At 57.4% G+C, this 25,570-nt stretch overlaps 3 protein-coding genes across 3 annotated transcripts; 1 reads left to right on the forward strand and 2 right to left on the reverse strand.

The window, feature by feature from the left end:
- Positions 1-5,665: 5,665 nt before the first annotated feature.
- Positions 5,666-8,597, reverse strand: BESB_002480 (uncharacterized protein; the record flags this gene model as incomplete). Its single annotated transcript, XM_029359003.1, has 7 exons — positions 5,666-5,779; positions 5,937-6,021; positions 6,591-6,646; positions 7,045-7,155; positions 7,507-7,640; positions 7,880-8,004; positions 8,404-8,597. The coding sequence occupies 7 exons, from the start codon at positions 8,595-8,597 to the stop codon at positions 5,666-5,668; spliced, it is 819 nt and encodes a 272-aa protein (XP_029221916.1).
- A 2,700-nt stretch (positions 8,598-11,297) lies between these two features.
- BESB_002490 (uncharacterized protein) lies at positions 11,298-14,669 on the reverse strand (the record flags this gene model as incomplete). Its single annotated transcript, XM_029359004.1, has 2 exons — positions 11,298-14,176; positions 14,558-14,669. 2 exons carry the CDS (start codon positions 14,667-14,669, stop codon positions 11,298-11,300), a joined length of 2,991 nt encoding a protein of 996 aa, XP_029221917.1.
- Positions 14,670-17,192: 2,523 nt separating this feature from the next.
- On the forward strand, positions 17,193-21,892 carry BESB_002500 (uncharacterized protein; the record flags this gene model as incomplete). The annotated part of the gene is made up of 4 exons (XM_029359005.1): positions 17,193-18,816; positions 19,390-19,647; positions 20,528-20,842; positions 21,252-21,892. The coding sequence occupies 4 exons, from the start codon at positions 17,193-17,195 to the stop codon at positions 21,890-21,892; spliced, it is 2,838 nt and encodes a 945-aa protein (XP_029221918.1).
- Between the last annotated feature and the right edge of the window lie 3,678 nt (positions 21,893-25,570).

Below are 25,570 nucleotides of genomic sequence, written 5' to 3' on the forward strand. Positions count from 1 at the left end.
AAACTCCTTTCTGCGTTCCCCTGCGCTTACAGCAGACCCCTCTGGAGGTCGCCGCGGGACTCGGCAGCGAGCCAGGGGTGAACATAGAGAATTTCAGAAGATCACTTCCGCTTCCAGGCGATGCGTAAAGACGTCTTGTATCCACGGGCGTGACTCAATCCTTCGGCAGCGTCATTTTTCGTCTCCTCCAGTGAGGTATACGCGTCCCATGCCGCCCGCCTGCGCAGGACGCCTCAGGGCACAGCAGAGGCTCGCTGTTTCTCCTGCCTGGCCTAGGCGCACACGAAACGGCAGTCTTTAACGATAGTCTCTTGAGCCGGGATTTGCGGAAATCCGTCGCACTCGGGACACAAACTCCCATATTTCGAGGACTTGTGATGTTGCTGCATGTCGTCTCAGTGACGGCCGTGGGCGGCGTTGGTGTGACTCAATCTGACACGTGGAGGAGGTAGCTCGGTAAATCCTGGGCAGTGACTGTTCCGTTGTCGAGTGCGCACTGCCTTGCTTGACCTATCCATTCGTCGCCTCACTGCGTCTTCAGCTTGACTGAAGTTCGATCCGATGGAAATAATACAGTCCCCGCATATGTGACCGCTGTGAATCTGCGAACCGAGTCATATGGCTCTCTGAAACACTCCACTGTGTTCCCAGGCCTTGTTGTCTCGCAAGCAGATTCCCAAAAATAACACACCTCGTCTCGGAGGCAAGGATCACGCCTGCTGTCGCCGTTATCAAAGCTAGGTCTCAAATATCTGGTGTGGGGTGAGAACTGTGTGCGTGATAAGCGCCGTAGGAAGGCGTCCATCGGATGAGCTGACAATGGAACGCGAAGAGCGAGCCAGTTGACATGCTTTTCTATCGGTTCTCTCAACATGCAGCCGCAGGGTGCTTATCGTGGTATCGGTTTCCTGCATGAATACACCTGAGTGCCTACGAGGTTTGCGAAGCTCCTACGCCAAATCTATGACACAATGTGGACTATATCGAAGCCATACAAACCGCAAGCGCATGCAGATCTCGCATCTTAGGGAGCCGCGAGGCACACCTCGTTATTTCCGTCTTCCCCCAGACAGGCGAGCTGTCCTGCCAAAGTACGAACGCCGAGAATGAGTGCAGATCGGCCTTCGCGGTCTCACTGAAGATAAAAAACCATCGTACCGCCCTGTGCTCCCACAAGTGCGGCAGCTCACGCACGCACCAGACTCGTCGTCCGCCTCGGTTGTTCGCTATGCTCCAACTTTCAAATGCTGGGTGATGGGAGGGTGGCCATACCATAATCGAATTCTGCGAGCAACGAGCCAGTCTCGAAGGACGTGGGTATGAGGTATGTCGTCGTCTGCGAGTTGCGCCGGTGTGCATGAGAACCCCAGGCTAAACCAAAATCATCATCGATAGGAGACACCCTAGACACAGCGGCGAATCGAAGGCGACCTTGCGCATCCCGGCGGGTCCTGACAACCCCACAGCAGCCGCCAGGCTGCTGTGGGGTTGTCAGGAGACGCAAACAGTATCGACGGTCTCACTAGGCGCTTGAGTGCTGAGTCTCGTCGGTTCTACAGAAGGTGCGTGGCTGTCCTTCACATAACTGACCGCCACCACAGACGACACCTATGCCTCTCTGAAGCTAGCTACGCAGGAGTATCGTTCCGGGAGCGGTGAGGCTGACCCCGTTCGCGCCTTCTGTGCAGAGACAGAAGCCGTGCTACACGCCCACACAGCGCCTCACTTCACATATATTGCTCGAGCTTCGACGGAAATTGCGTCGCGCCTCTAAGCGTTGCGACAGTCTAGTGCCCTCCAGCATAGAACTCATGAGCCTATCCACCGGCTAAGACGCCTTAGCAACTGCCTGCCTCACACGCGTCTAGCTTGTCCTACGGCGGATTTCGATGTAACGCGAGGCGCGGCCACAGCGGCCACGCAAGCACTTTACCCACTTTTTCTGCAGGCTGGATGCCGCATCCCTCCGGCGGGTCGTCGCCGAACCCGATTCGCACGCGGCACGACTAGTGGCTGCCCAGGGGAGGCCCTCAATCCTAAACCCTCAGCCTGCTGGAGCGGCCATTTGCGTCGAGCCTCGGCCGGCAAGCCTCGCGCGGCCGAGCTGACGCGACTGCGTCACTACACTCCCCAAACCTTACCAAGGCTTGCTCGAGAGTCGAGTACTGCGCGAGCTCCGGCGCACTTATGAACCCATGCGAGAGGGACCCATGCAACAACGAGCGAATGAGCCGCCGGCGATACAGAAGCGCCACGCGCTGCTCAAAATACAGAAGGAGAGGGCAGCAGCAGGAGCCGCTGCCGCCAGTGACTCTCCCCCGGCAGGTAGCCCGCGCGCCTTTTCGCTCTGCTGAGGCTCGCTAAGGCATGCAACACAACCCCGTCAACAGGCGCATGCGCCAAATGAAGAGTTTTAGCGTATTTTCACTGCCTGAGTGCAGGCTACGCGTGTTATCCCCCTCTCCCCCTCGCGCGAAACGCGAGCACAGAGGAGGAGGCTGCATGCAAGCGGTCTACGCCCCGTCTTGGGAGTGCTGCGGACAGCGCAGCACCCCAAACCCCTTTGCCTTTGGCCTGCAGAGACTTACATCTCAATTTACATCGACACGACAGAGAGAACGAGGGGACAGATTCTGCACAGGTTAGATGGTGTATCTTCGTGGCTCCTCTGGCGCCTGAAGCTGATCCTACTGCGGATGCCCGCGCGTGCACTACATGGCATGAGACCTTCGTGAGCGTGTCGAGTGACTGTGGCGCCTACCAAGTATGTGAATCCCATGATGGCCAGAATGTACATACGCCCAGTCAGAGAGACACCGAAAAAGCGAACGTGACTGCAAGAAGCCCAGAGAGGCTGGGCGGTGTGCTGCGGCAGCCCTGCTCCTGATGAACGCAACTTCAGCTAAACTGACCGTGCAGAACGGAGAGAGACATCCGTGGGTCGCAAAGATCTCAGAAGAAAAAAACAACCCAGTGCGACTTCACGACCCCGCAGAGCGGCTTCAGATCGTGGCGCCTACAGCATATTAGAAATTGTAAACAGAAAACAGGATCCAGAACTGTATAACTCAAATCCATTAAAAGACATTGTGTAGTTCCTAGAATTCTGAAAATGACTCCTGTATCGTCTTTCAAATAGATTTCATGGAAACCTGAAATTCGAGTGTCTGACTGACGTTCAACCGCTAATATACACGTATTCAAGATATATCTATCACATGCTCTTCGTAAGCTGAGAAACGGCCTCGCACCCACGCCACAACTGCCGCCGCTTTTTGCTGCCTGCGCAGCTTTTTCTCCTGGGCGCACGCGGCAGGGGCCCCTGGGACCTGACCGCAGCCAGCGCTGCTCGCTTTTGGGTTGGAAGGGTGGAAGTGTTGCCGGATACGGAGAGGCCAGGGAAGTCTATACGCCCTCAGTTTGGCCACCCTGGCCCCCCCCCCGCCCCCCCAGAGGCACTCTGGGGCGCCCCCTACCCCGGCGCCCTACAGAACTCAGATCTCCAGAGAGATACCCGACGCCGCGCCTGTCAGGAATCCTGCAGACGCCAGCCGTGTCTCCTTACAAGCTGCGCCTGCAGCACAGGACCCACACGACATGCGCGTGTCCATGACCGACTCTGAACGCTAAATCCTTTCCAGTTCACTGTATGGCAGCGTGCAAATCAGTGTGAAAAAGGGAGCGGCCCTTCGAGGATCGTGGGCGGGCGCGCCGCTGTGTAGCTAACTGAGGGGGTAAAACAAGGCAATTCGCGGAGTAGCGACGCGCGTGTGCGCCCTTTCTAGTCGACGAGTCTTGGGCACTTACCGGCTGAGGCACCAACGAGATGCCGCACGAAGAAAAAAAACAGGGCGATGGCCTGACACACGCAGCAGCGTGGCGACTGCGGTGCCCCTCGTTTGCATGTGCGGCTCTTGTGGGGGGCTGCAGGCAGCGCGTTAGCAGCCGCGGATCCCCGCCTCTTGACGCGGTCTCAGCTCTCGCTACACTTAGTTGCTCGGGCTGTTTACAGAAACACACCCACGAGGGCAGCGGCGCGCTGACACCGTGGAGACGCGAACTGTTCGATGTAAGCGCCCGCTTTTCACTGAAGGCGCACGCGCCAGCCACAGCACGGAACGCCTGCAGACCTGAGAGCGTCTGTCGCAGCGTCGCATGATCAACGCATGCGAGCGACGGGCTTCGTCTGCACAGCCGTAAGCAGCGCCAACAAGTCGCGCGCCTCGGAGTGGCTCACCGGGGTCAACACACTCCGATATACTGCTGAAGCACCTTGCGCACGCGCGGGCGTTCAACATTTACTTTTAGAGGTAGCAGCAAGATGGAAACTCAGGGTGTTGCACGCAACACTCTAAAGTAGTATTCCATGTCCAGGGCTACCTGACGCTTCATTGCGATTCCGGCGTCCAGCTGCACTCGCACCTGTAGCTGGGACTCATCCGCGAGCCGGCGGACAGCCACTGGGTTTGCTGCACACGCCCGCAGAAGGGCGGCGTCCCCCACGCTGAGGGTTCGGGGTGGAGAGCCGGAGACAACGAGACGAGAGCGAATAGCAAATCCATGGAACTATATACAGGGTTTAGGGCATATCTCCCTATCTGTCTATCCATCTAGGGTATATATATACATGTTTATATTTCATGCAAGCGCTTGGCGATGCAACTCCGGTGAGGCGCGGCGCCGCGCAGTGGCGGCGGGCCCCCTGGGGCTCTAGGTGCAGAGTCTCAGGCGCTGCTCGCACGTACCTTAGCCCGCGTATCTGCGAATGCCACCGTGGCTCCGGTGACCTCACAGGCTCGAAAAAGCGCTGCCGCATAGTCGCCCGCCGATTCGTGTGCAGAGAGACTGCCGTACCGCCTGCGTGATTTACGCTGTAGGCCGACGTGGAGGCTACGTGAGGCGCCACACACCGTCCGCAAACTGTGCGCAGTTCGATTCCTCTCTACAGGTCTCTGATTCGTCTAATTGCCGCCCGAGTGCGAGTGTAGAGAGTCAGGCCTCGTGGTGGACAGCCGCTAGTGTTGCTACAAGCCTGTCGGCGAGACTCGATCGCGAAGCACAAAGACTGTAGGCCCGTTCCACGCACGAAGGCGTCCGCGCGCGCAGAGGTTTTCGTTTCACCTTTACAGTGTTCACGCTCAACATCGAACTCTCATGAGGGAAACACAGGCGCCTGCGCGCAACCCGCTCGCGCGGAGACCCTTCAGCGGCATACTAGCGGAAACAGTGTGAGGGCTGCCAAGGGCGACGCAACCGCCTAGAGTTGATTCAACAAAAACGCAAAGAGGAACGACGCCCAGGGTGGAAGGGAGAACGTGGTAAATACCGGAAACACGCGGCTGCTACCCACCCTTCCCAAAGGATGAAACGCTCCCGTCAGTCCTGCGAGAGAGCCCACTGCCAAACAAGGACTTGAGAACTATTCCAAATGCATTTCAGAGACTCGCGTTGCTTTTCACTGCAACTCGAGATGTGCCGTGCGTATGAACGCTGTTAATCGCACATCATGTCGAGACGCACAGCGCACCTCCTCCTGTCTTGCTCTTCCTTCGTTTCAAAGCGCCCGCATCTCCTCGTTCTTAGTCATGCCCCGCACCGTATGCGACGAGTGACGCATCCCTGTGGCTTGGCTACGTCTTGCAGTCGTCAAGAAGGCGTTGTGCTGTCATTTGTCAGGCTCCAGGAGCTCGGCGAGCTTCTTCGCCTCGGCGTTCTCCCCCATGCGATACAGAGTCTCTATCTTGGACTTCAGAAGCTTCTGCTGCCGCATGTCGTCGACCTGAGAAGACAGGCGCGTGAGACACTGACACACGACGCTCCTGTTCGCCCTGCTTTTCTTTGAAAGGCGAGCCACGCCTCTCCTCGCCAAGCCTCCCCCCCCCCCCCCCCCCCCCCCCCCCCGCGGGCGACAGACGGGGAGACGCGCGTCTTCTCACCTTCTCGCGGTCTTCGCGCATCGACCGCAGCTGCGCCTGCGCCTCCAGGACGCGCCGCTGGTCAATCATACTCTTGATTTCTCGCCTGCAGTAAAAGATCCAGAAAGGCAAGAAAACTGGATTCTCATCCCGACAAGAAAGCCAACCGACGACACAGCTCTGTCACGCCCCTCTTCCACCGCCCCCCTCCCCCCCCCCCCCCCCCCCCCCCCCCCCTCGCCCCCCCCCCCCCGCCGCGGAACAACCGGCTGCCATCACAACCAGGCAGGGGAAGCCCCACGGCAGAATCACCACACTCCATCTGATTTGCAGTGGAAGGCGGACTATGCTGGCCGCCCAGAAGGCGGCAGAAACGCGGCCTCGTGTGCAGGGAGCACCTAAGTTCGCGCAGACCACATCTGGCAGGGCTGAGACCCGCAAGCAGCCTGCCCGCCTCTCGCATCCAGTCTCCGCGTTTTAGAATCTTTCCATAGTCCGATAAGGGGCCGTTCCAGCAACCGGAGGTGCGCCAGAATGACCGGAAAAGCTTTGAATCTTGATGCAACGCAGTGCACATCCCCTAGAGCACACGCCACAGCCCACGTTCGCGAGAAGACAACCGTCAACCGCGAGGCCTGCAGTAAAGAAGCAAAGACGCCCTCTGTCTCTGCTGACTTTCGCCGTGCTTCGTCGTCAAAGTCCGTGAGCTCGCGCGTCTCTTGAAGATTCGTCTGGGACAAAGACAGAAACCGCAAACGCCAGACGCCCCACACGCTCGCGTGTACATACACCGCTCTCTCGGTGGCCCCCTCCCGCCGACATGTGCGCCTGCGACAAGGGAGCATATACAGTCATTTATATGACTCGTCCTGATATGGGAAGCCGCCGCTGTGCATAGGCGCACGCGTAGCCGCGGCACGGCCTCGAGCCCCTCGTCGTTCCTGAGAGCCTTCCCCTGGGGCTGCCGAATACAAATGAAAGTGAACAAAGCGCAAGCCTTGAGTCCGACTCGCGACGCCGCCACACGCGACGAAGCCTGGGTGAGTTCAGCACCCTTGTGTTTCAGCGACCGCGCGTTTTAAACCCCTTGTCTCTACAAGTCAACCCCTGGCACAAAAGGCATCCGCACCTTCTTCATCCGCTGTTTGGCCTCGAAAATCTCCAAGTTGTAGTACTTCTTGCTCGGCAGCGTCGCCGTGTTGTAGTCCTCCATGTAGTCTTTGAAAAGCTCGCGTTCCTCCTGAACACACCGGCAACATCGCAGGCGACGAGGCCCGCTGAGGGCGCAGCGTGAGACATTCCTCCTCTCGCAGAGACGGCAGACGCCCACAGACACACGCTCACTCTGCGCGTGTACCCGGGCAAGGCAGACACCAGCCGTGCGCGCTCAAAACCCTCGACGAGTGCACATCTGCCTCGCCACGGCCATGCAGCGCCTATCGCAGACACACACAAAGAGAAGAGTTGGGCGCCGCCTCCATAGAGTTGAGGCTGCCCAAAGCGCAAGGCCGGACGTCCCTCCCTACGTCCGCAGCCGCTCCGTGGCTTTCACGCATGAGCAAGATGCGATTTCTTCGTGCTTCGCGCCTACCCATCCGGAGAGTTCCTCCAGGCTTCGCTCTTTGACTTCCAACAACCACAACGAAAACTCGGCTCGCTTAGTCCACATGTCGCTCTCCTGCAACAGGCCATACTTCCCGTACTGATTCGTGACGCTTCCCGAGCCTGTTTCCCAGCAAAGTCACACCAAAGAGACAGACTGTGGGGGAGGGGAGCATCAACGAAGAAAAGGCGTCTGTCCTGCAGAGCCGGGGGGGGGGGGGGGGGCAGCGTGTATCTGCCATTTCTCTTCCTCTCTGCATGTCCTTTTTCTACCTGTTGGCTTCCCGACGGAGACATTCGCTGGCGACGGCGGGGGAGCCGAGAGGACCCGAACAGGCGCGAATGAGTCGCTGGCAGCTTACTGTAGAAGTCTTTTTCCTTCTTGGCCTTCTTTTCTTTCTCCTTTGCACTTTTCTTCCTCTCCTTCTTCCGGCACTTCCTCTCCTTCTTTCTGCGCTTCTTCTCCTTCTTCTCCTTCTTGCGGCGCCTGAAAGACATCACTTTACACCGCACGCAGAGATGGGGTCACACTCGTCGTCCCTAGGCCTCCCAGGGCTCGTCACCGAGGAAGCCCTGGACAGGCAGGCGTCCGCGGGATGCTTACCGAGACCGCGACGCGCATCACTCCAGCGGAAAAGCCAAACTTTAAGGAAAAACGCCATAGACCCGACAGCCGCTGAAGAACAAGCCGTCGCACCTCCGAGCCCCCCCGCCTCGTACTTCGTCTCCTCGGGTAAACCATAGACGCAGATAGCTTGGAAAAAAAGTCTCCAAGGGACGCTGTCTCTCTGCGAAGAGCGTGCCGCTCTACGTCGTGTAGAGAAGCGGAAAGGCTAGTTGAAGTGTCAATGAAGCTGATAGAAAGGAGGATGCGCGTCGCGCTTACTTTGCAGCTCGTTCGTCTTCGCTGGAGGAGGAGCTGCTATCCTCTGAACTGCTAGACTGTCTGCCGTCGCTGCTGCTCGCGTTGTCGCTGCTGCTCACGGCGCTGCGTTTTCTCTTTTTGTGCTTCTCCTTGTGGTGCGCCTTCTTGCGCTCGTCCTCAGAGTCCTCAGAGGAGGACTCGTCTTCGCCTCTCATGGTGACGCGGAAAACGCGAGTGTTAAATACGCTGAACTTTCCCGAAGCGTGATGCGCAGGATACCGAGACCAGGCGAGAAGCTGCGAAGCTCTATGTGACCCAGAGTAGGCGCAGGCCGCAAGAAACGAGCTGAACTGCAAAGCGGCGGACGCGCGTGGCGCGTCAGTCAGAGAAGCTGAGACAGCGGCAGAGCAGGCGAAGCCTTCAGAACAGAGAGAAATCCGAGACGACAAGGCAGGGGAAAGACACAAGAGGTCAAATAGATTAGAAAAAACCGAGTGCGTTGAGCCAGAGCGAGGCGTGTGCGCTGCAGACTGCGGCGCGACTACGGAAGCGCGCGTGTGCGCCAACGGGCGCGGGAGCGGAAGCCGGCACGAAGAGGCAAAGAGTTCAGTGCAGGCACCCAGGCGAAGAGCGATAGCTTCCTTTCTCTATTGCAAACGAGGCTGTTACCTCCGGAAAAGTTAACGGCTCGAAAATCACCCGACGCGGCCTGGCGACTTCTTCGGTGCATGCTACGCTGCAGCATTGGAAGGCCGCAGAAGCGGGGGCCAGGCAACCGCACGGCATAAAAAATAGTGCCTCAGCTTGGAAGAGAGAAAAATACAAGAGAAAAGTTTTCGCGTATCCGTGATTCCGGTATTGCGCAGGAACGGAGGCAAGATTGCAAAGCGCCACGGCATGCATGCGCTGACTAGCTCTGCTACTACGGCACACCTGTTTTTTTCGGTAGAGACTCATCGCAAGCCTGAGCGGGTTCGCGGCTCGATACCGGAAAAACAAGAGCTTCCTCCTTCGAATGAGCGACGGCCTGAGGCCCTGAGAGAGAGACAATATGGGCTGTAGACTGTAATGAGGATGCGACGCCGATCCAGCGCGGTTCGTGGCTTCAACGCGACTCTACGTCTCAACGCAGACTGCTTGCCTGCACCTGTACGCAACGTGGCGAACAGGCACGCACCACCAAGCAGATTACATGAAGCTAGGCTCCCTGCTGCACTTACTACAGTGGGATTCCTCAATTTATTTCAACTGCTTCTCCCTGGCAGTTGGGTTACTCGAACGTGGCCTTCGAGCTCGCGTGCCTCCTCAGGCGAAGAACTCACGACTAATACCGCGCGCCTGGACGCAGAGTGAGGCTCATTTTCCGCACTTCCTACTTTGGCGGCGTCGTCCGCCGCCAGAAGAGCAGGAACGGGGAATCTGCGCGCTGAACAGCAAGGAACTACCGGTGAATGCGCCACAAACCCAGAGGCGACCACGCAGCCTTAGGCACGAATCCGAGCGCCTTCGATGCATCTTGCTCAGCTCGGCAATGATCTTCAGATCGATAATCCACTAACCGGAAGTTACTTGGGTTTTTTTCAGATCCGCGTTGGCTCCAGGTGAGACACGGAGCGGAGTGCAGTTGTTTGAGGCTGGCGCAGCTGGCCTTTTGCCTCGAAAGTCTGCAACCGGTAATCCTAACTGCGGCTTAGCACCTTTTTGGAAAGAACTTCTGTTCTGGCAAAAGCGCGGCACCTTCGGTTGAAGGGAGACCGACGATCCGCGTCAGATCAGGCTCATGCGAACCTGCGATAAGAAGATGTATGTTGGATGGCTGTATAGTTGCGGCTAAATGAAAAAAAAAAAAAGCGAAATCTGTAGAGCACATTTCCTCAAAGAACTGGGTAAAAGCCTAGTGGAAAAGAAATCCTGCACCTAAAATGAATACCGAAACAGTTTTCTATCGAAGTATTGAGATTTATAAGGATGCTGGATTGGTGTACCCTGTATCCGTGCCTTCCTCCATAAACAGTTCCTATGGAGTGAGAGGAAGCCTCGAAAGTGTGTCTAAACCTCAGCGTGATTGACAAAACGCGCGCGTTTTTCCTGGACAGAGGGGGAGGGACACGACGCACAGGCTCGCACTCCACACATGCTGGTCTGCAAGCTGCGTGGAGGGCGCGACTCTCTGCCAGGATTCTCGTCTCCGAAGCCGTGCGGTAAACCCGTATTTCCCACACGCGAAATTCGAAAAAAAAAGCGAGGAACGGTACAGCGGCATCTCAACGACCGCAAATAAAAAACCAACACGCAGAAGGACTGCGACAGACAACAAGTGCGACAAGCAGCGAGAGAAGGGTAGAGCACTTTTCGGCACGCTCCCGCAACTTCTCAACATCCCCCAGTCACGCGAAACGGCAGGCAGGCCGATGGAAAGCGGCTCTGACCTGCGCGAAGAGACAAGCATGACCGCACGCGCGCCTCGTTCTCACGCACGACGAAGCGACCCTACAGCTTTTTAATCTTCTCCTCTCGCTGGCGCTTCAAACTTCCGAAAGACGCAGCGGGCCTAGCGGGGCCATCGCAAAAACTTGATATGGCTTTCGACTGCGAAACTCGTGCTTGAACTGCCAAAACAGAACGGAGACGACTAAGTCTCTTTCTTCGGGCCGCTCGCCGTAACGCGTCTGCGCTTCTGTGGCGAAGCGCCAAGCAATACCCTCTCCTCTGTATCAGTACGAATCCCTGGGTATCCAGGGGACACCAGAAGCTACCCCCCCACTCAGACGAAAGTCGCCTCGGCATGCGAGCCCCTCTCCATCGGCAAAAAACAGCACAGGCGAGGCGTGCGTCTGTCAAGCTGTCGCGTCCGCGCTGCATCGCGTGTGTCTCCGTCTCACGGCAAGCTGCTGGGCGCGGCCCCCCGGCGCTGGCTAGCCGCTGTAGCTTCCAGGGAACCCGCCGGGCCCTGGCGGGTACTCGAAGCCCCGCCCGTGGCCCCCGCCCTCCGAAGGGTGCCCCCGGCCGACGCCTGCGAGAGCCAGGTACAGCGAGGTGAGCTCGTCTCGCCCCGCGCACAGCCCCGCGGGCGGCAAGCCCGCAGAGGGCGCGGCGCCCTCCGCCCCGCCGAAGCCGGCAGAGACCTCGCCACCGAGAGGCCCGCCGAAGCTGCTCACGGCGGTGTCGTGGGCGGCGAAGCAAGCCAGGCGTGAGGCGAACGCCTGCGACGGCGGCGTGCTCGTGTCCGAGGCAACCGTCGTCCCGTCGTTGTTCATCGCGAAGCACCCCAGCGAGTGACCGCTCGAGTTCGCGCTAAGGCCCAGCGAGGACGTAAACACGTGGGGAGAAGCGCTGCTGGCATCCTGCGAGTCTCGCTGCAGCCCCCACAGGTGCTGCGCGTACGCGGTCACAAAGTCGTCGCACTCTCCTCCCCCGCCAGCACCGCCGGCCAAAAGGCCCGCTCTGTCGGCTTGCACAGGCAGCCCGCTCACCGGGTCGCCCAGCGGCACCAGCTGGCCGCCGCAGGCCTCCTCACAGCCGCTCTCGCGCGAAAGGGGGGCCGCTGCCCCGTTGGGCGGGCTTCGCGCCTCCGCGCGACCCCACAGCAGCCGCGAGAGCCCGCCCCACGGGCTCCACGACCGCCGCGAAGGCCCACCTGGCGACTCCGGAAGACTCGCGCCTCCCCCCCCGTCCCCTCCGCCGCACGACTGGCGCAGGAAGAAGAACGCGAGGACGCCGCCAAGCGCGGCGGCTGCCGCGACCGCGCAGCAGCCGAGAAACATGCCGCCGGCCTCTTCTTTGAGGCTGTTGAACTGCTGCCAGAGCCAGCAGCGCGTGCTGAAGTCGTCGTAGGATTTGTCGTAGGCGTGCAGGCGGTGAGGGGTGCGCATCGCGGCATTCGCGCGGGAGCCCACGAGATACCGCAGCTGCTCGAGGCGCTGCGCCTGACTGGGCAGCAGAAGTCGCCTCTGCTGCAGCGTCAAGCAGCTCGCAGAAGTCGGCCAATTCAGGTCATCGAGTCCGCGGCGCACCGCGGCGACCAGCAGGCGCTCCGAGCCCTCGAGCTGCTCCAGTGCCGGCGACGTGCGGCGGGCCGCCGTCTCGCCCCGTCGGTCGACCCACACCAGGGCGTGGATGCGCTTCCCCGCTCCGCGCGACTGCAGCTGCTCCCAGAACTCGGCGGCCGCCGCCGCAACCGCCGCTGGCTTCTGCAACACAATCAACTGGCGCTGCTGGCGCTGCTGCAGCAGCAACAGCTGGTCGCGAAGCGGCTGAACAACTGTGGTGACCCCGGGCAGCTCGCTCGAGAAGTTCGCCGAGGGAAAAAACCAGGCGCCCGTAAACAGGCGCCGCAGAGAGCCCTCGTCCGCGTCCGCGCCCTTGGGCGCGCCGGCCTGCAGCGCGCCGCTCACTCCGCCACATCCCCCGTCGTCGATGCCCAGCCAGTCGAGCGAGGAGCCCGCGGGGAGAAATGGAACTGCGAGGAACGTGGCCAGGGCGGCGCAGATGCCGACGAGCGTCTTCGGCTCGGCTGCCGCCGCAGTGGCTACGCGCGCCGTCGAGGAGGGCGGCAGCGTCAAGGCGGCTCCGCCCGCCGTCGCACGCCGCGCGCGAGCTGCGCACGAGGCCGCCAAATCATTGGAAAAGGAAAGCATCAGCTGCCGCCACTGCTGCAGAACAGTCTCTCCGAGAGACTGTCCCCCCGCAAGGATCCGCGACAGCACCGACGCGTCCCAGTCGCCCGGTGCAAAAGACCCTGAAGGGCCGGGGTACGACGCCGAGGGGGCGCTGGCGTCCTCTGGTGATGTCGCCCCCCCTTGAAGGGCCCTCGGCGGGGAGAACGCTGCGGCGGCCACACACCGGCTGTGGAAATCTGAAGGCTGCGTCGTCGAGGCATCCAGAAGAACCCGAGGGGACAGAAGCGTGGGCAGCTCGACTGCCGGCCGACAGCGCTCGTAGACGGCGGCCTCGGCGAACTGCAGCGCGCGCTGCGAAGACAAGAGGCCCAAGTGAAGAAGCTGCAGCAGCAGACGGTTGTGCTGGTGCTGGAAGTGGAGCGAGGATGAAAACGAGAGCCCCCACGGCAAAGTGCCCGCCGCCTGCAATGCAGCGGAGACACCTCCAGGAACCCCAGGCAATCGAGACGAGGCCGTTGAAAACGCGCGACTGTCGTCCCGACGCGGAGTGCCGACAGTGAGCCCCCACAACTGCGAGAAAGTCGTCGGCGGCGCGGCCGCGCTTGGCGCGACAGCGAAGAATGGGGGCGGGCTATAGGAGACCTGGATGGACTCTGAAAGTTGAACAAATAGAGGCACTTTCAGGTCGTCCTGCACAGCCTGCTGACGGCCGAGCAGCACGAGGGTCGGCAGAAGCGTTGCGTAGACTTCCTGCAGATTGAGCGAGTACGCACCGGGGTAGAAACGCTCCAGGGAAAGCACGAGGTGGTGCAAGCAGTCAACGACGGCGGGGAGCGGCGTGTACGTACACCGCAGCTGGTGCATGCGCTTCAGCTCCCCCGAGAGGCGAGTGTGCCGCGGCGCGGCCGCGACTGAGGATGTGTCTCGTGAGGGGAGGAGGGCCGCCGCGCCTCCTCGCGGCTCCTGTGAGGCGATTTGCTGAACATGGCTGCAGAGGCGAAAAAGGAGATACCTATCGAGCAGAGGGGAGTCGAGCCCAAACGCCCGCACGCCGCGCGACAACGAGAGGTAGAAGAGCGCGCGGCGGAGCTGCAGCGGCGGGCACGCCAGCGCCACCAAGTCATACGAGTAGCAGCAGCACAGCGGAATGACGGAGAGGGGATTCGACCCATTCACTGCAAACAACAGAAACACAGAAACCAACAGCCATCGCAGGCAGACGCGACACAGCCTAACGACCGGCTGCCCACCAGAGGCAAAAGAGAAGAAGAAAGCCATGCCTCTCCTCGACAAACAGATAACAAGCGGTAACTCCGCACTGAGTGAGGAATCGCGCCGTGGAAATACCGCAACCCGCCTGCAACGGCCAGACGTGGAGGCCGCACAACAGCCCCTCCGCAGGCGCCGAGAAAGGAGCGACGCGTTTCACGCGTCCCTCCCATAGCAGGGATCATCCGCGCGCGGCACGGAAGTCGTGGCCTTCAAGGCACACCAGACTTCCTCTTGGGGCCTGCCGCAGGCGCTCTATACTTGCGGCAGCTCTGCGTTTCGCTTACCTGCGCTATAGGCGCAGCCGGCGCCGCATACGAAGAAGAAGAGCCGCGGGCGCCGGCGGAGAAGCACAGGGCGCCAGGGAAGCAGCAGGCGCCCGAGGGGCCCGAGCGCCATGTGGAGGCTCGTTGAAAGGCATCAGGACGGAGTATCCCAGGACCCCAGCTCGCAACGCACGCAGAGGACGGTCAACGCCAACGCGCGCTTCTCGACTCGCAAAGGCAGATGCACACACCCTCTGCTCGCTCCCGAGGAGATTTTGTATGAGACGCGTGAAAGGATGACGGCTGGACCCCCTCTCTGTCGGGGCGGTTTCGAGGCCTCGATGTCTTGGCCCTGAACCCTTGAGCGCAGAAATGGACTCTAGCACCCGACCAGCCAGGACACCGCAGTGTCTAACTGGCCTCCGCCTGAACCTCCTCGCGAAAATGGAGCGCAGAGCAAGCGCAACCTAGCGAAGAGGTCGGAAAAATCGGTGCACGCCGCAAGATTCGGGCCGCGACATGCCCACAGCCACCCCTACGACAGCACAAGGCAACTTGCTAAGGCGAAATCTCCAATGGCTCCGCGAGCGAGACAAAAAGAGGCATCCTTGGCGCCTGTGCAGACACGCCGCGGGCAGTCGTATCAAGGCGAGTGCAACCTTGACCAAAAATTCAGCAAACAAGCGCGAGCGGCGGCCAGTTGACAGCGCGTGGACCGCAGGCACAGGGGTGACGCCGCCGCATGCCAGAATGAGTTGTACCTCAGAGTCGCTGGCTGCCCCGGAAACTCAGCGAAAATCCTCGAGAAGGCCCTGCCTTTCGAGCCAGCCGCAGGAAACGGAGAAAAGCAAGAAGAGACAACTTCGCGAACATCTGCTAAATGTGTGGAAAAACTCGCTGTATTCGCGCAACTCTACGTGGTCAACTGAGAAAGAAGCGACGCGGACCCTCGTAGATGCGCTCCAAGGAGCCCAAAAGTGAGCTTCTCTGCGCCGCGCGTGCTATGGAAGAAGGAAAAAAGCCAACTTGACACAGCGGAAGAGAAAGTCCCCCAACGAGAAAGTGACCCGAACTTCCTGGAGGCCCTGCATACGAAACGTCACCATGCGGACAGCACCCTGGCCGCGAACCCGTCGTGGCTGCTACCTAAAAGGTTTTGCATGAACAGCAAGGCACCCCGCGGCGCACCAGAAATTGCCACGAGGTAGAGCAAAAGAACGAAGTGTTGCCCTCCTTCCTGGTGAAAAGATGAGGTTCCGCACTAGATCATCCGACGAGCTAGCCACGTTTGCCGGTTTAAATATTTCAACTCTAACCGCGTCCGAAAGCACCCGAGCTGTGAACGGTGTGCTAGTGCGCGGGCGTACGAGTCAGCGTCAAGATACCTCAGACAACTGGCGAGTGTAGTTGTCAGCCGGTCGTGTACTTCGATGCCCACGTAGTACCATCGCAGTCGCCTCTCTGAGGTTCCTACTGCGACAAAAGCCGGCCAGCGCACCAGCACCACGTGAGCAAGTGATACGGAAGTCGCAACGTGGAAAGAACTGGTGGAATCCAGTTTTTATCGGGACGTAGTAGGGATTGAAAGTAGGGATCCACTTTGCCGAGCAAGGATTTAACGGCGACAGACGCAAATGTCAAGCAAAGGGGGCGAGACACGAACGGGCTTCGACTGGGCGGAGACATGCGTGAATTCGTCGAGGCGCTTTCCTCCACGGTGACTGCGGTAAGTGCTGTTTGCTGTGACCATTTTCTTGCGAAGCGGATAGCTCCACTGTGGCTATCCTCGATATGGCTTCAAGCGCCGGCTTGCACCACGAGCTCTTGAAGCAGCGCCTTACTAGAGCCGCCGCAACTTTCCGCCATGTAAGGCATTCTCACGCACACCAGGGGCAGCCGCTCCTTCACTCTTAAGTAAGCACCCCTGTCCACGAGGTTCTCGCCAGCCCGCTACGAGAGGGCGCTACTGTGGACGAGTGGATCTTTCACGGTGATGGAGAGGTGTTTCAGGTCTTCATTCGCAGCCGACCAGTTGCGTGGCCTCAGTAGTTACAAGGCAGTGACACGCACATATGTCCACATCCACGGTCATAAAAACGGCCGCACCTCTCGCGATAAGGCAGCATTCACGCCTTTGTGCGTATACCCCAGTTGCTATATGCCATGGCGCTCAGGAGACACGCCGACCCAAAGTTCCCCTGCGTTCGGTAGTTCAGGAGCGGCCTGCAGCTGACAACGCCGACGCGTCGTAGGGGTGTGATCGTTTTAGAGACGGGTGTCGCTACTTGGCAGACGAGGTTCAGAGGAAACCGCAATCTCGCAGGCTGTTAGCGGCGTGGGGGCCGGGCAATCGACGTAGTCCCCTTTGCCTGCGTCTCAATCACCTGCAGGCACGTATGCGCTGGTCATTTTTCCACCCTGTGCTCTGCTGGCGTTGCATCGATGGCAGCCATGCCATCACTTTTTCGAACGCGTCTCGTCTTTCCTGTGACGAGGCGGCAACATACTCCGCTATATTTTCAGATTTGTAGTCGTTTCGTGAGCCGTTGTATTCGTTTTTCCGGAGTGTCTTTTGATTGTAGAGATGGCGCGGGCAGTTGGGGGATCCAGACGACAGCATGGTTGCTCTTCGTTGTTTTTTCCCTTCGGGGGAGTAATGACGTGTAACGCAACACCCCATAGTCGCCTGCATATTTTTTATGTTCTAGTGCTGATTATTATTGCGGGGATGTACAAGACCTCTGAACGCAAGCCAACCCGATTCTTCATCCAGGCTACAGAGGCTAACGTAAGAAGTCCTTCACTTACGGCTGTCGAGGGGGAATCAACTGATACCTTGTTACACGACGGCATCGTAAGAGATGCAGAGGGCAAAGAAGATAGCTTGTTGAAAGGCAGCTCTTTTGACCAGACTGAACGGGAATCCAAAGCAGATGAAGAGGCCACCTTCGCTTTTGTAGGGCGCACGGGAGAAGATCCCGCAGAAAGTGCCAGTGAACCCGGAGATGTAGATCCGGGCACCGGCACGAGCGAGAATACCATCACCGCCAACAGCCTCAGCGGGGAGGAGGCTCTTCTTGGAGGAAATTCTGAGCAAACGGCCGCTGAAGCCGGCGCTGGAATGCACGAGGATTTCCTCTATGCGAGTGACTCGATCCCCAATGCTGACACTGAGCGCGTTCATGTGGGAGACGGTTTCGGCTTGGGGAACACGGAAGACAGTACGAGCAGGGAAGGTGGAGAGGAATTGGAGGACAATATATCTGTCGGAGATAAAGTGTCTGACGACAGCGGTGACGAAGAGGCCGAGCTCACTGGTTTATACTTGGAAGAGCTTAGTTCCGAAGACGACGCTGGCGCCCCAGATATCAGCACCTTCAAGGATGAGATAGAGAGAGGGCCAAGCCCCCCTTTGGGCGGGGAACTCGGGGATGTAGACAGCCACACGCAGGTGGAGGAGAAAGGGAAAACTGGACCCTACCGTCACACCAGTCAGCGTAACCGCGAGGCGGGTCGTCCATTGAGGGTTAGCGGCCTCGATCGTCTGCGCAGTATCTTTGGAGACCCAGAAGTTAGTCCCGTCAAGATGCGAGATGCCGTGCTGGAGGACAGTAATTTCGCAAGCGAAGAGTCCATCCAAGCACGTGGCGGAAGCCGAAAGATTGAGGAAGGCGAACATGCCGGCGTCTCTGACCCGATGGCCGTGGGCAAATACCTCGACACCGCAAAAGCAGACATAGGCGGGCTTGGTGATGGATATACCAGACATACAGAGGAACGTAATATCAAGGATCCAGATGTGGCGTTGCTGCCGCAAGATGCGCCAGGGAATCCAGATGAGAAGGAAGAACTACAAGCTACTGTCAAATCGCTTAGCGTCGGAAGAGATAACGAGCTGGATAAGATCTCCAGGTTGAAGGCCATTCTCCCTGCCTGGACGGCGAATAACTCGTTACCGGAAGGAGACCCCGGCACTGCTGCGTGCAACGCGGGGTGGCCGAGTTTTCCTGATGGGGAATACGAGATTGTCGTGACCACAAGGGATACGCTCGCACGCCTTGGAATTGCGATGCCAGTGGTTGGAGGGCCAATCTATCCAGTGTTCTCGGACTCGGTTAAAGTACGTTCCGCTGCTGAGGACCCTATGCAGCGTCCCGAGGTGACGAAGCAGGAATCCTTACTTCGAGACAAAGGAATATCGGTTTCAGTAGCGGACATGTCCGCTGCAGTAAGGTGGGAAGTGCCTGAGCAGCTGATTGAATGCGGAAGGTGTGTGGCTGGTAAGGTGTAACGCCAGGGGTGGCCTGCCTGGGGAGTTGGTGGTTTTACCGTACGGGGGCCGATCACTCAATTTCTTTTCAGAGACCTGCACTTTGTTGGATAGACAGTCATAGTGCAATAGGGTGTTTGCTGATTTGTTGTGCCGAATCACATCGCGTATCAAGTGCGCCAGCGGTATGGAAAAGGGTACCGATCGCGATTCCACTTCGCTCTCTCTGAGGCACCGCGCTTACCTTTTCGATGTAGCAGGTGCGTGGCCCCACTCTCGCGGGTGTTCTGGTATGTCCTGAATTGTATGGATTCACACCCCGTGCGCATTTACTGGCGCGTGATTCCACGTGAGTGTACTGCCATAATCCCATATTGCTGCGAGATCAGAGATCCCGAGCACCACATCGAAGCTCTCCTGTAGGGATTTCCTGTTTTCTCGTGAACTTAGGTTATATCACACGTTCCACAGGTTGTGAAGCTCTTGACACCTTCGATAGTAGTGTGTCCATGATGTAATGATACACGCTCGCCGACGTCTTTTATTGCAGCGGCCCCCGGCCTCTGTGTTCACTGTGCTTCAGGTGGAGTGTATGTTTCCGTACGCGTACTCAACAGCACTACAGACGGCAAAGAGAAAACCTTGGTTTTCTCCGAAGTGGAGTTTCGTTCGCAGTTTCCATCGGGTAGAATTTTTTCTCTTCCCGCGTCGTGGCTTGTCCTACACGGCGAACATTCATCGGAATTGATACGAGGTGCTGCAGGCTTGATTCTCTGCGTAGAGTACGGAGGCATGCCTCTCTTCGTACTGCGCAGGCCGGACCGTTTAAGCCAGTACACAGGTAAATCACATTCAGAGTTGCAACGTGTCCGAGGTTCTGTTCGCCCCAGGGTCGAGCTTGGGGAAGTAGAAGGACGACTTGAGATACTCTGCTTCGTAACGTGTGGAAAGGCTTATAAGGCTCATTGTTTGCACGTACGTAACCTGAGGCCCTGCATCAGTCCCTTTCATTTGATTTGAATACGTGTGTATGATCAGCGGCTTAGCTGTTGGATACAACAATATAGCCTTTTCCGGTGTACTGACGCATTCTTGGTAGCCATGTTTGCAGTTGCTGCCCTCTCTACCACCGCACGTGGGTTGGCTTCCATTACGGAAGGATTGCGTACCATCGTCTCCCGATCGTTGTGCTCTTCTCCTTTGTTTTGTGGGTGATAGTTTGACTCATGGTGGAAGCTGGACCGTATTGGGGTGTCTGATAGCGGGCGCACGTGAATGCGATGCGCGCTGTAGGATCCGTATAGTGGCTGCGGACCGGCGTTTGGGTACTGCAGACACCACTTGCACTAGGCACTTATCTGAGGTGTGATCCCGAGTGGTATTGCTTCCCTATCTGAGATTTCGTGGCCCTCATTTGCAGATGTACTGTAATGTGTAATGTGGGGATCCGCGCTTTGGAAGCGTATGCAGTATACGTGCCGTGAGCCGATTTAGTTATGCGTTGTGGTCAGAGCGTGCCCTGTTCTTGGCCGCCATGGTGAGGTACTGTCAGTGCGCCATGAGCCCGCTCCGTTGGGGTATGAGATCAACGAACAGCGCCCCATGTTTCGGGATATCGCGGCGAAAGCCTTGTCGGCGTGTGCAGTTTGCACTGACTGTCATAGAGGCGCGTATGGGTGAGACCATGTTGCTCACTTACCTTGGCTGTGTTTGCCCGCCAGCGTTCAGTGAGATGCCTTTCCGAGAACGGGTTTCGGTCCTCAAGTTCAGGTTTTTCCGAGGTGCTAAACGGGGCGAAAGTTTGTTGGAGGCCAGACTTGCAATCAACTCGCAGGCGTTACCTGTCCGTGAACTGGTGAATCAAGAAGATAGAACACTGACATTTTACGGCATTGTCAAAGGCCCTCCTCGTATCCAAAGCATGCTTGTCAATCACGCGCTCAGACTGAGTGACGAGTGCGTCATTGAGAGAGAGGATGTCAAGAGTCCTGTCACTTTGGACTGCAAAGGATGGAGAAAATTAGAGAAAAATATGAGTAAGAACGACTATGTGCTGAGTCTGCGCAGAATCTCTGACTCATGCACTGCTGACGGATCGTAGCCGCGGAGAGCCGATTTGGTCGCTTGTCTGTACATGCTCAAATCGCAGGTCACTTGCAGCCAGCGGAGGTAAAACTGACACCCCAGTTATAGAAAATGGTAGTGTAGCGTCGTAGTCACTGGGTCTCGCTAAACACTTAATTCAGTTGCAAGACATCAGCTAGCTGGGCAGTACGGGTACGGGAAAGGTATTCGACTGATGCGATGTATGTATATTGTATTGTCTTCGTGGGCGCTTTGATGCACTATCTCAGCTCCTCGCCAGAGGGCGTAGGGCGTACGGTTCTCGGTTTTTGCACTACATCTGAGGCGTTGATCTCCTGGTGCCAATGGCGTGTGGTGCAGGAGCATACGAAGCGGCCAAAGCTAGTTTTCTGAAAGGTAATCGGATCCGCGCCATAACTTTTCTCGGCTTATTGGGGCTGACCGCCGCGTCGGTCGGCCTACTTGTTGCGGGACACAGGAAGGAGCGAGGCCACGGAATTCTTAATGTTCACCCATCCGACACGATGCACTACAGAACATTGGACGCGCTCGTGGAGTTTCTTGAAAGACGAGGGAAGATTGGCAGGCGAGCGACCCAATGGTTACAGACATTGCCTCGAAAGCTCATTTTCCCAGGGTACGTTGTCGATTCTCTGACCTATATCGATGCGATGCACCCTGGAAACATGCGCGACGCATATAATGTCGCGCGGGGAAATACAAATGTTGTGGAAAGGTGGCTTAACCGAGGAAGCGGAAGAGAGGAGGCAGCCAAGGGCGTCTTATACAAAGGAATGGGCGGATACGGCTTTCTGGCCAGCGGCGCCCTCAGCGCTATTATTGGTCCGGTGCAGGCTGCCAAGTACATCTATCAACGTGGAAAAAAATATTTGAAAGGCCGAGCAACTAAACAACAAATCAAAAGTATGGTCGATGCAGGAGGCATGGAACTCGAGTATAGAATCTCTGCGAAAACAAACGTTGTTTTTGTTGTTGTCTAGGAAAGCAGGTAGATGCATGCTGTGAGGTTTACCTTGTCTCCGGCACAGCCCGCATGTCTGCAGAGAGCCGTGTACGTGGGGAAAAAGCCTGTTGATTGCCAGGGACGCGAGGTCTTTGATATCTTATTTACATGCGGCTAATGATGTATGTGACTGGGAAGAGAGACTGCTGTTTTTTTGGCTGTGCGTTCCCGCGGTCATGCCTGAACCTGCTGCGGGTGGATAGGCATCCTGTCCCTGAGTTATGAGCGGGGCAGGTATGCCATTCTGTTTTCAAAGGTGAGGGTGAATGCAGTGACGTGACGTTCAATACTCAACATACATTGCAGCTGAGCAGCTGCCGTAGCAGCTTTGGCCTAGTGAGTCTATCATGAGATCTCCTCTCCCAGCGGAAGACCTTTTCCGGGTACACGCCGCCACTGGTGTCTGTCTGAGACACGGGGCGGCGGGGGGCTGGGGCAGTGACATTAGATGAATATTCTTACGTTGTTGTGAAGGACTGTGCCGGACAGGGAGCGCTCGTGCTCGTTTAGGAAGCCGCACGAATATGGTCTATGGAGAGCAACTTTTTCTGCTCAGGGTGATAGGAACGAGAATGCAGTAGTAAATGTTGTTTCACTTGCCCCTACATAGAGCAGTATATAGTTTCAGGGGGTCTGCCTTTGTGGCTTGCAGGAGGTATATTCCTATACATAGCTGTAGTGCACGCGAAAGGAGGGATGAAACGGGCTGCGCCATCCAAGGCGATTCGCTGTGTGCAAACCCGTAGTGCCGGTCACGCACTCCCATGATCACATCATCTTTTCAACATGTGATCATGCGCGGCGGGTTCGCCTCACGTGCAAACGCTGAATAGTGTGTCTCAATGCTCTCCTCACACGGCCGTCCGTTTGGGTGCCCCTCTCATCCGCCCATCTGCTTTTGTCGTTTGTCAGTCCCCATTTCCGTCGATACCCGTCTACCCCGTGTGCTGTTGTGGCCGGCTCCAGGCGATATAGACACATCGTGTCAGAGGAGCCTCATGCTTTGAGTTCTTGATAAGGCAATCTATTAAAGCCGGCGCTAGCGGTGTTGACCTGGAGGCTGGCGGCACACCCGCGCCGTTTTCTAGCATAAGAAGAGTTCCCACGGCACAACACGCCTCCAGGAGCGTAGACTTTCCCACACACTTGCTAGACATGTGGCTGGTTGCAATTTGTACCGCGTCGGCAGAACGACATGAGCCGTGCAGGGTGGGCGGCCGCCAAGACGGCAGGGAAACAAGCAGCACGCTCCCACCGGACACCCGGAAATAACTCCTGAACTGCTGTGCTACATCCGCCTGAGCAGTTGTGTGAATATAGAAAGTGTTCTTATTCAAGTAGTCAATTTTCCTGCCAGACTTGAGCGTGTTTCCTTACGCAATTTACTGTCGTGCCTCGACCGCACTTTTTTTTGCATGCTTCCCGCTGCAAGCCGTTTCAGAAAGGGCTGCCGATATGTGGCATGCAATAAAGCCTGTTTTGCCGTCGCTAGTGTACGCCGTGAAATCTGAATGCGGTTAACTCACCTTCACATTTGTTAAGAGGCATTTATTGTATTGTCTGCCTCGAGCTGTAATCACTGGGCTCGTTGGCGCGATGGAACCGAGCCGCCCAAGGGAGAATCGTCCGGTGGCTCGAGCGGACACTAGCCTCGCCTTTCCATGCAACTGTCTATACACTGTTCTTTCCTCCAGCTTTTCCCGTGTCTCAGATTGTGGGTGCCGCTGTATTTCTTCCCTCATCAAGTAGCGAATTTCCAGGTCTCTTTTCCAGCGGCATTTTCGACCGGTCTTGCCCGTACTTTGGGGATAGGTGACAGAGGAAAGTCGGATGCGTTCACCCGCCTTACCTCCTGTTTACACGCTCCATATGGAGTTGCTGAATTAACATCGTATTGAACACTGCTCCCTGTAATTGTGGCGGATCTGATTGAGAACTGCCGTCGTGATACACATATAATTTCCTACAAAGCTCCTGTCACTGCAGCCCACAGTTCAGCACAATGACGCTGTTGCCGACGCTCTTTCGGCGGGAGGGAGCGCCGGCGCATCTCATCCGGCAACTTGTTGTAGGAGCGGCGTCAAACAGCGTCTTGACGGTATCGTCATCTCGAAGGGTTCTTTCCGTTTCAACAGGACTGTTGCCATCAATGGTGGCGGCTGCGCCACTGGTGCCTCCAGCCTATTTTATCCACGACACGTGCTCTACTCCCCTTACTGCTAGTAGAACCACTGGGGGAGGCAGGGACAACTTCACTGGCGGGCGAGAGAAGCACGACGTATCGGCGCGTATATGCCGCCTTCCGAATGGCGGGCTGCACAACGGTACACACAGGCCCTCCGACGACCAATTTTTTTATCAGGTAAAGCTTCGCGTGCTACCGGAGCCGTTTGAGTTCCACGCGTCTCAGATATGCGAAGGGGAACACCACAACAAAGTCACCCACGACGTGAACTTTTGGCCTCTGGAAAAAGCAGAACCCGTCGCCAAAGCAGAAAGCGTTTCACAACCGGCGGCGGGTGAGCACCTTTGGACCATCAACCCCTCACATTCGCGGAGAACAACAATGCTGGATTGTCCCATGGTGCAGCAGGCTTCCCTCTTTCCCGTAGCGGTCTTCCCGCAGTTATTTTTTCCACGGCCAGACGTGACTCGGGTTCTGCGAACTGGCAAACCTGAACGGACCTCAGCAGACGATGCTGCTGATAAGCACGATGTGCGGGCCGGCGTTACAGCTAGCAACTCGAGATCCGATTGCGCTGTTGCACTACAGTCGCGGGCCGCAGCGGCTTCCTCTCCACTTCCCTTGGAAACGCTGCTTGAGCACCCGGCCGCAGTGTGGTGCAACCCGCAGCAGACGCGCCGGAAGCAGCAGTACGCCTCAATTATTGGAAAACAGGGCCTCAGCAAGAAACAGTGCGGAATTTTTTGGGACTACTACAAACGCAAGTGCAAGAAACGGAGAAGTACTAAAAAATTCATCTGAAAAGACCGGAGTGTGAACGAGTGTATGAGCTGCACATCGCTCGTTCGTTGCATCACGCGCGCCTGGTACTGTTCAACATCGGTTCCAACTGTTTAAGTATCTACTTGAGAACCGGTAATTAGTAGCATGAAGATGCGCATCCTGTCAAGGCCCAGCATCTTCCGCATGATTAAGGTTAAGGGAACATGCTAAACAGATGCTGAAGCTGTCATGTTTCATCGTGACGAGACAATCCTACAGACACGTGTGCTCAGGTGCATTTGCGCTGCCATAGGAACGAAAGTGCGCGCACAGCACCAGGTCAAGAATGCGGCCTCGATAGCACGTTTTGATGGGTGACAGCCGATGGCAGTTACATCAAACCTCTCAGGCATCCACGTGCATTGAGAAAACCGTCTCTCAACAACACATGCAGCGAACAGCCATCACGGGGACGGCCGCGGAAAACGAGACACGCTGGAGAGGCGCAAGCCGAATACACTCGAATCCACATAGAAAATACAGCCTTGATGCGGCATGTCGCTGGGTGTATTGCACAGAGGGATGCTGGGGTGCGGTTTTCGCACGTCATACGCGGAAGTAGCAGCATCGCAACGGCGTCGCACAGCCGCAATCCGTTCATTCAGCAACATGCAGTATGTCATGCCACGTCTAGCAGCAACGCCTTCT

This window comes from Besnoitia besnoiti, chromosome I, assembly GCF_002563875.1.
Source record: "Besnoitia besnoiti strain Bb-Ger1 chromosome I, whole genome shotgun sequence".
Taxonomy (NCBI): domain Eukaryota; phylum Apicomplexa; class Conoidasida; order Eucoccidiorida; family Sarcocystidae; genus Besnoitia; species Besnoitia besnoiti.